The sequence below is a fragment of the Caenorhabditis briggsae genome (assembly GCF_000004555.2).
Source record: "Caenorhabditis briggsae complete genome, chrIV, whole genome shotgun sequence".
In the NCBI taxonomy this organism is placed as follows: Eukaryota; Metazoa; Nematoda; class Chromadorea; order Rhabditida; family Rhabditidae; genus Caenorhabditis; species Caenorhabditis briggsae.
Genome location: NC_013487.2, coordinates 2,964,612 through 2,975,909, shown reverse-complemented (window position 1 = coordinate 2,975,909; position 11,298 = coordinate 2,964,612). Strand labels below are relative to the sequence as shown.

At 38.6% G+C, this 11,298-nt stretch overlaps 4 protein-coding genes across 4 annotated transcripts in view; 2 read left to right on the top strand and 2 right to left on the bottom strand.

Annotated features, from left to right (window-relative positions):
* The window catches only part of Cbr-rpl-18, a gene marked incomplete at both ends in the record, with an annotated part of 2,912 nt that extends 1,856 nt beyond the window's left edge, over window positions 1-1,056 (bottom strand). Inside the window, 4 exons of the mRNA XM_002647150.1 lie at window positions 389-511; window positions 648-854; window positions 909-995; window positions 1,054-1,056. Coding sequence (XP_002647196.1) covers window positions 389-511; window positions 648-854; window positions 909-995; window positions 1,054-1,056 — 420 coding nt within the window. The remainder of the gene's footprint in view (window positions 1-388; window positions 512-647; window positions 855-908; window positions 996-1,053) is intronic.
* Window positions 1,057-2,687: 1,631 nt separating this feature from the next.
* CBG22371 lies at window positions 2,688-3,219 on the top strand (the record flags this gene model as incomplete). The annotated part of the gene is made up of 3 exons (XM_002647149.1): window positions 2,688-2,807; window positions 2,845-2,933; window positions 3,090-3,219. The coding sequence occupies 3 exons, from the start codon at window positions 2,688-2,690 to the stop codon at window positions 3,217-3,219; spliced, it is 339 nt and encodes a 112-aa protein (XP_002647195.1).
* A 700-nt stretch (window positions 3,220-3,919) lies between these two features.
* Window positions 3,920-4,574, top strand: CBG22370 (the record flags this gene model as incomplete). The annotated part of the gene is made up of 3 exons (XM_002647148.2): window positions 3,920-4,022; window positions 4,069-4,223; window positions 4,326-4,574. The coding sequence occupies 3 exons, from the start codon at window positions 3,920-3,922 to the stop codon at window positions 4,572-4,574; spliced, it is 507 nt and encodes a 168-aa protein (XP_002647194.2).
* Window positions 4,575-5,406: 832 nt separating this feature from the next.
* CBG26553 lies at window positions 5,407-11,141 on the bottom strand (the record flags this gene model as incomplete). Its single annotated transcript, XM_045244941.1, has 8 exons — window positions 5,407-5,629; window positions 6,025-6,418; window positions 6,464-6,657; window positions 9,213-9,443; window positions 9,650-9,876; window positions 9,917-10,032; window positions 10,078-10,274; window positions 10,975-11,141. The coding sequence occupies 8 exons, from the start codon at window positions 11,139-11,141 to the stop codon at window positions 5,407-5,409; spliced, it is 1,749 nt and encodes a 582-aa protein (XP_045100508.1).
* Window positions 11,142-11,298: the final 157 nt, after the last annotated feature.

The window sequence follows — 11,298 nt, the reverse complement described above, 5'->3', positions numbered from 1 at the left end:
CGACGCCCACTCAGAATGCAATTACAACTGGCTCCCGCCCCTCCTGGACCCAATAGCTGACGATTATCGTACTGTAGTCTGCCCATTCGTGGATGTCATAGACTGTGAAACCTATGAGATCCGCCCACAAGACGAAGGAGCCAGAGGATCCTTCGATTGGGCCTTCAACTATAAGCGTCTGCCTTTAACCAAAAAGGACCGAGAGAACCCTACAAAACCGTTCGATTCCCCAGTTATGGCTGGCGGCTACTTTGCAATTTCCGCCAAATGGTTTTGGGAATTGGGTGGATATGACGAGGGATTGGATATTTGGGGTGGGGAGCAATACGAGCTTAGCTTCAAGGTTTGGCAATCCTGATCCTCCACCAGTTTGATGAGAAATAGTTACCTGGAGGAAGACGGTGTTCTCTCCCTTTGGTGATCTGAGGGCAAGTTGGTCAAGGGTGATGATTTCTCCTCCGGCGGCAAGGATTCTGGCGCGAGCTCCCTCGGTGACGTGGAGAGCGGCGAGCTGAAACAAAAGTGAAAATTAGATATTGATTCGATAGCTTTTTATGAGCAATCAGAGCTAGGAAATGGAGATATTTAGATTTTTTCTATCTTTCATCTTTGTAAACTGCAGAAATTTCAGAGAAGAAAAAACTTACAGAGATCTTTGGAACCTCGTAGAGACGGGCATCATCGGTGACGGTGGAGAGGGTAACAACGGTCTTCTTCTCGTTTCCGGCCTGCTTGACGACGCGAGCAACCTTGGCGAGGGAGAGTGGCTGACGGTTGCGGCGAGACATACGGAGTCTCTTCAAGACGATGGCGTTGAACTTCTCTCCAGTGCGTCTAGCGAGGAAAGCGTAGAGCTGGAAAATTCGAATATTTTGTTGGCTTCTGACGAGCAAAAATCAATAATTTACCTTGGACAGAAGGCGGAGATACGGGTTCTCACTCTTTGGGGCCGTTCTGCGGGCGACGCGATCATGCTTGTGGCTGATATCAATACCCTAAAAAGTTGAAATAGTTAATTTTCAAAATTCCACCAAAGAAATTTGAAAAACTCACCATGACTAATGAGTAGGAAGATGTACCCTGCAAGAAAAACGATTAGAACTGCAATTTCGAACAAAATTTCAGAAAAAATTGCAAAAATTTGGCAAAAAGCACCAAAATCCAGCTGAAAAAACTCGAAAAAATTTTAGGAGAGAGACTTTTCTCTCTTGCATACTTTAAAGGCGCATGCCGATCGTGGCGAGACCCAAGCGGGAGAGCGGAGTGTCGTAGTGCGCGTTGTTTAGCGGCAGCGTGGCGCCGCCCACATTTGAGAGCGGTTTTGGGGGAAAATATAGGGAAATTCGTTGAATTTTGGATTAAATCGCTGAAAATATGCTGAAAATAGTGTAAAAATTCATTTTTAATAAAAAAATATCGAAAAAATCCAGCATTTTATGAGAAAAAAACGAAAAAATAAAATTTTTTTATTAAAGTTATGATTTAGCAGTTTTTTCACTTTTCTTCTCCGATTTGAAACTGTTCCCGGTACCAGCACCACCTTGAAGAACCGCTCGAAACTGCTTCTGAAGCCGGCGCCGACGCATAATGGCCAACACATACTGCACGTTGAGAATAATGAATGGAACCACGAAGAATAGATGAGCAAGCCTGTAAAGTCAATTTCTGAAGCTGAAAAAAGCCTAAAAATACCAAAATCCTTCTCCTCGAATCACAATTCTCTCTTGATCTCGGCAGTGTTCATGATGGCTCGTTTGTTGGAAAATTTAAAATTCGCGCGTTGAAAAATTCGAAAATTTGAAATTCTAAGTATAGCATGACCCAAAAATGTGGACTTTGGAAAAATAAACAACTAAAAAACCTAAATTTAAAATTTCAATTAGAAGAAATCTCTGATCATCTAATATAAAATACCACCCATGGGTATATTTACTCTCTCCTTGATGGCACAAGGAGGCCAATGACCGAGTTCACACATTGTGTAAAATAAAAATTTGTGTTTGACAAGAAAAGAAAAAATAGAAAAAAAATCTGGATACAAATTCTTGCAAACAAAGAGCACACACACCGAAGGGCTTGTTTGAAATTCAAAGATTCCTGTTTGACACCTTTTTTTCGCCCCCGCAAATTCGCTAATGGACGAAAAGAAACCTTTTTTTTTTCAAAATTCCCGCTAAAATTTGTATTAGAAGACCAAAACTCAGAATTTTACAATTTTTTTTGCTGGTGGCAAAATTCATGTGTTGACTGAGCCTCTCTATTATTTGTACGTTTTTTATTTGAACGGCGGTACGTCAGAAGCTAGAAAAAAAATGGTTGGGATATGTGTGATGACAAATTCCACGTAGATTTTGGCTACAGAAGCTGAGCAGCGCGCGACGCGGCAAGGTTTATCACCTTCTTCCGGAGGCAATGCGAGTGTTGAGGCTGTGGCGCAAACGGCAGCGCGCGCGTTTTGAAGCGGGAAGATGAGCAAAATGCGTATCGCGAGCAAAATGCGTATCTTACTAACTGGCCCTATAAAAGGTCCACAATTGAACAATCGCGAAGAAATTCTTGTTTTTTATTTTCCGGACTTCTTTTTCTTATTTTGGATACTTTACTTCTTTTTTTCGTCGTTTTCTACGCAGTTTTTGTTCGGAATCTATTAATTAACATATAATACTATACTAGAATATTGTGCAACCATGAATGTATCGTTATGTTTGCAGAAAAATAGAGAAAATGGCCGGAAGACAAAAGTCGGAAGCAAGAAGCCGAAATTTCGAAAAACTCTGGAAGAAGCATTGCTTCTGTACTTTCAAAAGGTAAGAAGCGTCCAGATTTTTAATCTAATTTTTACAGGGTGCCAGAAAATCTCAATTTTCCTGTATGTCGACTGGGCACTCCGGAAAAATGCAACTGAGAATGAGGAAGGAAAAAGTTCTGGAACAGTGGGTAAATTTGAAAACGAATATCAGAGAAAAAAGTTGATTTCAGACGGAAGTGTTGAGTTCGCGGATTTCGAAAAAAATGTCCAGTCGATAACTTGTGTCAGAGGTATAGTACAAAAAGAATTGTGAGCTTAAAATCTAGATAATTCATTTCAGTTACTTCGAAACTACAATCAACATCATCTTCTGCTCATCGTCATCGACTGAGGCAAAAATGGACAAAACGAGAAGCTCCGATGCCGTTTCAGCCAGTACGACAACAGCGGAAGAGAATAATATAACTTAATTAATTGTTTTTTCGCTTTTCATTGTTTTTTCTGTGTAATAAACAATTTTTAGCAGCTGCTAGCTTCCAGATTCGAAATAATATATGCCAATTATTGCTCTCGCGACAAGCCAATTGTAGGAGATTTGCTCGCGATAGGGCGAATATTGGTCGTTTGCGGTGGCGCGTTCGCGATTGGTTTGTAAATGGCCTGCGGCAGGCATGTTCCGATGTACCCATGGCCACTTTCCGCGAACAATATTTCACCTATTATAGACGCTGCGCGAATCACCTGTGGGCGCAGCCGGAAAAGCGCGCCGTTTCGGTGCGACAACACATTGGTTCAAACCCGAGCTTGGATTTTTTTCTTTTGTCTGTTGTATCTAGAATAGTATTCAACTGCTTTTTGGTCTAGGATACATCCCAGCCCATGTGATCTTATTGAGCGTACTCTAAAAAGAAGTTCCCAAACTTTGTGCTTCCGTCTGCTACCATCCATTGGGGCAACATTTGTTGACATCGGGTTTTTGCTCACCCTCGAAAGGGGTGTGTAGTACTTACAAGTTGGCACACACATACATTCCCTAGGTGAGACAAACAAAAAAGTACGAGTTCACATCCCCGCCTATATAAAGGCCCCCGAAAGATAGAAGGAAACATCACAACGATTAATCGAATCATGTTGGGACTCATTTTTCTAGCGATCGCTGGCTCACAAGCTATGCCAGTGGCTGGTCCCAACTACGACAATATTCAATATCTTCATAATTTTACGTTAACCTATTCTAACAACTCGCTGGAGGGAATGGGAGCCATTGATAATGGTAAGTGACTTTTAGAATTTGAAATTAGAATTTTTACATTTTTCAGCCACCGATGTGAACAGTCAAATGGCTCAGAGTTTGAAGTCAGCTATCAATCTTGCTCTACCCGGATATCTAGCCTCTTCAAGGAACTCCTCTACGTCTTCTAGTGGAGTCATGGGATCTTCTACTACTGTACCAATGACATCTAGTACTAATATGGTGAGTGGAGCGCTCTTTCTTAACCCCTATTAACCTAATTAACTGAAGGTCCAGTAGAACGCACTTGCCTAAACTTCACTTTCCTATATTTTCTATTTTTAGCCTGAAAGACAGAAGCGACAAGTGATGGCCACCTCCACCACCATGGCATCTGCTCCTGGGCCATTCGGGGATACTGTAGCCTCTGGATCTTCTGGATCTTCTGGAACCCAAAGATCGTCTACCCTATCCCCTCTAGGCCCCGCCTCCACCACCCAACCCTATGGCACCGACGAGGAGTTCTACGCTCGCACGGATCTCGTCCACTTCCACGTGGACATTAATGATCTGGAAGGTTCTGGAGCAATCTGATCCTGGAATTTTCTCGTCTGGTCTTTTTACAATTCTCCACACACTCCCTCGTTGTCCCTGAATCTCATTTATTTTCTACTTGGAATTTTGTCCAAGTGTTCTTTTTTTTTTTTAAATAAAGCAATTTGAAAACCACCATTTGCTACCAGTCGAGCTTCTAGCTTTGACCCAGTTTATCTTGGTTGCTATGAAAAATATCAAAAAGTGAAAAACTAATAAAATATTCATCATAATATAAGCTAATTTTTATCAGTCGACTACTTTTTGATATCTTTTACAAAAAATGAGATATGTGAGCTCAAACTTGTGGGCCCGCTTGGTGGGGCTTGTTGCGTCGCTGACCAAGAACTTTGACAAAATTTATCTCGTTTTCCGTAGGAGGTATCAAAAAGTAATCAATTGACAAAACGTTTACCATAATATCATCTATATTTTATTAGTTTACATCTTTTTGGTACCTCTTATAGGAAATGAGATATATAATCCCAAACTTGTGAACCCTTTGTAGCGCCACCTATGCCACCGACTCAGTGTCAACTTGGACCCAATTTATCTCGTCTCCTATGAACGATATCAAAAGTGGTCAACTGAGAACATTTTTATCATAGAATTGCAAACATTTTATCAGTTGACCACCTTTTGATATCTCTTACAGGAATCGAGATATAAGAGCTCAGACTTGTGAGCCTACGCTATAGAGGCTATCACAGGTTTTGAAAGACGTATATTGAATTGAAAGCAAGTTTATGACCCGATCGTTCGTATTATTTACATGATTAATGACTCCAAAAAGTATTGAAACTAAAAAAACTAGACGAAACAGTAATCTCTTTTATTCCAAGACCAACAAGACAAGAGAGATCATAAAAACTACAGTAATCTTCCATTCTCTCTTCGTTCCTCCTTTTCTGGTCCGATTTCTTTTGAAATACGGTTCTTCGAAATCCCGAGCCTCCTCATCAAACAAAAATTCAGGAACGTAGTCAGTTGATGGTTCAGGACGCGGTGTAGTTCTTGCAGTTGTTGTTGTGGGGATTCCAGGTTTAGTCGGTTTTCTGAAAAGAAGGCTCAATTTGAATTAGTAGTATTTTGTGGTACTTTGAAAATCCTATTTTGTCTGAGAAATCTGAGAAAATGCATGGATTGGCCAATAGATCCCAAAATTTTTGCGAAAATCGAAAAAATGCAAAAATCGGAAATTTGGAAATTTGCAAAAAATATCAAAAAAATTCAAATTTCGAAAAATTTCAAAAAATCGGAAAATCGGAAAAGAATCGAATCCTTGGAAAATACTGAGATTGCAAAAACTAGAAAATTCGCCAAGTCCAATATTAGGAAAAATCGAAAAATTTGGAAAACTTTGTAGAAATTTTGAATTTCTATTACATCCAATTGATTTGGTCCGAAAAATTAAATCGAAAGAAGTTATGGACAAGCCAATATAACTCACCCTGGACATACACGGACATAGTCACAAAGTCCTATAAGAAAATCATCCAAATCAGTGACCGCGAACTTGTTTTCCTTATCACTGATAGCTGAATACCAATCTATGACATTTTTTGTGTCATTTGGAATACACATACACTTGAAACCAAATCCAAACAGTATTGGCCTTGCGTCTTTGGTCAGAAATGGCATACTGACTTGGTTCCTGTTCTGGAATTTCTTGTAGTCCTGTGTTTGATTGTCTGGGGACCAGCAGAATCTATTATCACAGCGCTCAATATGTCCGTCTTGAGCCTCATACTCATATTTGTCCTTTGTGATGGGAGATTTCTTTGAGAGAGTTTTCACCGAAAAAACTGATTCCGTTTTGTCAATGGAATCATAATAGTTGTAGTCTAAAATATTTTAAAAATTTTAACTTCCGAAATTTTCTAAAATACCTGGAATACAGACATATGGAATATCAATATCTTTCTCAAACTCTACAATGATAATTCCATCGGTTTTGTCTTCCGTACACCTTTCATAATACAGCGCCTTATCCCATGTGAAACTTTGCCTTTCGCCATTGCTCTTTGTGAAAATCAACCACGGTTGAAGATTACCGTTGAAAAAATCCATCATGTCCGGTGATCTGTAACAAATAAAACACTTTGAATTTTCAAACAAAATTATCTGACGGAACAGTCAACTCCTCTTCCTGGCACTGTTATTAAGTGCTTTGGGTACTCTTTTACGATTTCGGACGATATAATAGCATGTCTTGGAGATATCAGTGCCGCTTCGTATCGAAAATTTCCTTTATCGTTATTTCCAAAAGTAAGACGACCGATCCACCAAGCAGCGGAAGTGGTGTAGTGGGGAAGAGGGACGGAGGTACCTGACTAGGGTTAGGTTCAATCCCCCTGTCCTGAATATTTTTTGTTTTTTATCTGGTTCCCTCTGGAAGTCTCAAAATTTTAAATAGTTATTTTTTTGAAAAAATTTTTCATTTCAATTTTAATATTTTTAGAAATAATAATACTTTTTGACATAATTCGAAAAAATTTCTGGAAGCAACACTAGAAAGTCTTCCCTAGGCGTAGTGTTAGTCAATAATATACCCTAAACAGGTTTATTTTGCGGTTGGAAAAAATAAATAAATGAGTAATTATGTAAATCTATGTTTTTACAAGTTTTGAGTGCTTCTAGAGATTTATCAAAGAGTTACGACCCATTGAAGTTTGAACAGAAATTGCTTTTTTGTGATTTCTAGAGGAATATGGGCTACGAAATCTTGCGAAAAAACTCATTTTATCGTTTCTCTACGTTCAGGCTTCATTTTAGCACATTTTAAAATTTTGCGAAAATTTGAAAAAATTCCAAAGGAGGTACCACATAGCGACATTTTTTCAACAAACAATTTTTTTTGAAAAATGAGGAAACTTTCTCAGATTATAGAACAACATAAAAAGTACGATTAACATTCGAAAAATCCCGAAAAGCTGTTATTAATCCCTTCAAAAATTTACTCTAAAAGTGAGAAATTAGCACTGAAATCACTTTCAGTGCTCATAACTTTTTTCACAGGGCCGGGGTTGAAAAACTGATTTCAGTTCTGTAATCAGCGTGTCTAAAAGTACCAATCACAAAAGTTTGAGAAAATTCTCAACGCTTTTCTGAAAACAAACACTTCTCTTGTAACAGAAATTCGTTCCATACCGTTCACTAACCGTCACTTTTACCCACTTTATCTCGTTTTCTGTGACAGATATGAAAAAGTGGTCAACTGATAAAATGTTTATTAGGTTACGGTAAAAACTGTATCAGAAGGGCCGGCCCTTCTATTTTTACCTTCGGAGGGCCCTTCTATTACAGCGGCCCTTCAATTAGAGCAGGTTCTTCTATTTTAACATTTTTGAAATTTTTCATCGGAGAGTTCGACGAACTCCCGTTTGAATGTTATAAAAATCTATTAATTACAATGATATAAAAATAAGGGAGATTTAAAATTTTCTGGGAAATTGAGGAATTCCGAGAAAATTTTCAATTTCAAACATCACATTTTGAATGGAGACCGTTCTATTAAAGGAGCCCTTTTAATATAGGTTTCGCAGTATGCTAAAGGTTTTTTTAGTTGATCACTTTTTGATACTTCTCACAAGGATCGAGATAAATTGGGTCAAAATAAGGGATCCAAATTTCGCTGTTAAATGAGCTGCAAGCTCATCTTCCTACAAGCCAAACTTACGGCGGTGGAGTACTACATTTTTCCAGTCGATTTTGGTTCTCTTTTTCGTTCAATCTGCTAATCGTTTTCACTACTTGGCCATCACATCCAACGATCATCATCACCAGCACAAAACACAATAAGAATCGAAGTTTCATCTTCTTCATTGCAAATTGTATAGTTAATACTTTTTGCTATCAATACTGACTGAACTATTTGGAGTGCGTTGGCTAGACAAAGCGCCTCACCCAGTGTCAGTTGAATCAATTTAGGTCAAGTTCACGGTTTATTTAAAGGTGGGGGGACAGGAGATTTTTCGGAGGTGTTTTGGAGTTAGGGTATGCATTCTACCGTGACGGTGTACAACGCTTAAAGGGGGACTCCGACCAAAAATTTTTATTGCATTAAAATGTGTTAAAAGTTATCTAATCCGAATATTATTGCGAAAAAATTTTAAAAAAATCCGAAATCCCCGAAAAACGGCGTTGAAAAGGAAGAAAATTCAAAAAAAGGTGCCGCCGGGGGACGAGGATTTTCAGTGAGAAACCTAGGCCACGGCACCTGACAGTTTTTTTTTCAAGTCGCCGACAGTGGTTTTTTACGTTTTTTACCTGCCGGACATGAAATGAAAAAAATCCGGAAAAATTGCCACGTAGGAAAGGCGCCCGCTGCCGTGGCCTAGGTTTCTCACTGAAAATCCTCGTCCCCCGGCGGCACATTTTTTTGAATTTTCTTTCAACGGCGTTTTTTGGGAATTCCGGATTTTTTTTGAATTTTTTCGCAATAATATTCGGAAAATAGATAACTTTTAACATATTTTAATGCAATAAAAATTTTTGGTCGGAGTCCCCCTTTAATGTCACTCTGCGTACAGCTGTCGTTCTCACCCTTATGAATGCAATCGGGCTGCCGCTTTCTCTTTGCCCTTAAAACTTAAAAAAAAAAGACGAAACAGTAATCTCTTTTATTCCAAGACCAACAAGACAAGAGAGATCATAAAAACTACAGTAATCTTCCATTCTCTCTTCGTTCCTCCTTTTCTGGTCCGATTTCTTTTGAAATACGGTTCTTCAAAATCCCGAGCCTCCTCATCAAACAAAAATTCAGGAACGTAGTCAGTAGTTGTTGGTACAGGACGCGGTGTAGTTCTTGCAGTCCTTGCAGTTGTTGTTATTGTTGCAGTTGCAGTTGGAGTGATTCGTTCACGATTCCTGTAATTTTGGCCTATAACTTCCTTCTACAAAAATTTTTTTCAGGAATTTTTTTCGAAGATTTTTGGTGAAAAATTTTAGATTCCCAAAATGATTTTTAGATGATTTTTAGTGGGTAAAAGTGGCAAAAATTAGATTTCCATACTCTTTATGTTTTTTACAAGCGTTCAAATGCACTTTTAAAAAGGCTAAAAACTAGAACTCACTCTGGACATACACCGACGTACTCACAGAGCCCTTCGAGGAAATCAGCCAAATCAGTGACCGCGAAGCTTCTCGGCTTTTTGATAACTTTGAAACCAAAGCCAAACAGTAATGGTCTTTCATCTTTGGTCAAAAATGGCATACTGACTCCCTTATCGTTATGGAATTTATTGTAGTCCTGTGTTTGATTGACTGGAGACCAGCAGAATCTATCATCACAGCGTTTAATCTGAAAAATTTTCGAGATTTTTTCTAAATAAGTGGCATACCATTCCGTCTTGTGCCTCATACTCATATTTGTCCTTTGTGATGGGAGATTTCTTTGAGAGAGTTTTCACCGAAAAAACTGATTCCGTTTTGTCAATGGAATCATAATAGTTGTAGTCTAAAATATTTTAAAAATTTTAACTTCCGAAATTTTCTAAAATACCTGGAATACAGACATATGGAATATCAATATCTTTCTCAAACTCTACAATGATAATTCCATCGGTTTTGTTTGTCGTACATCTCCCATAATAAAACGCTTTTCTCCATTGGGATCTTTGCTCTGTGCCATTTCTCTTTGTGAAAATCAACCACGGATCTTGATCCTTTCCGTTGGAAAATTCCAACAGCTCTGGTGCTCTGTAAAAAGAATGAAATACTTTTAATTTTCAAATAAAATTACTCAGAGGAACAGCCAACTCCAATGTCTTTCCGCACTGTTATTAAGTGCTTTGGGTACACTTCTACGATTTCGGACGATATAATAGCATGTCTTGTGGATATCAATGCTGCCTCAAATCGATAATTTCCAGATTTTTTTCCGCCAAAAGTAAGACGACCGATCCACCAAGTGTCGTTGCGAACGTACTTTTTAGAGAGACTAAAAGTATGAAGGTAGCGAGATACAAAAACAAAGTGACAAATGGAAGGTCCCCTGACTTTGACCCCTTCATCTTCCTTTTTATGACAGACATCAAAAAGTGTTTTACTAATAAAATGTAGTTCATATTCAGATAAACGTTTTGCTAACTGACAACTTTTTACTATCTCTCACAGGGACTTATATAAAGCTGGTCAAAGATGTCAGGTGTTGGCGCAGACAGCGTCACCAAGTGGGCCCACATGTTTGAGCTCATATATCTCTTCAAATGTGAGTGATATCAAAAAAGGGTCAGTTGACAACATGTAGCTCACGATATAATAAACATTCTGTCAGTTGACCACTTTTTGATACCTCTTACAGGAATCGAGATAAATTGGGTCAAAGTCAAGGGACCCAAAATTCGCTAATAACGACTTCCTACTGCCTTTTTGATGCTTTGAGAGACACCAAACTTACGGCGGTGGAATACTACATTTTTCCAGTCGATTTTGGTTCTCTATTTCGTCTAGTGGGCGAATCCTTTCCGGTACATAGCCTGGAGGATTTATGTCAGGATCAATAAACGCTTCACATCCAACGATCATCATCAACATCACAAAACACAACACGAATCGAAGTTTCATCTTCTTCATTGCAAATTGTATAGTTAATACTTTTTGCTATCAATACTGACTGATAATATGTGGAGTGTGTTGGCTGGAAAAAAACGTCTCGCTCAGTGTCAGTTGAATGGATTTAGGTCAAGTTCACGGTTTATTTCAAAAATAAGATAAAATTTCA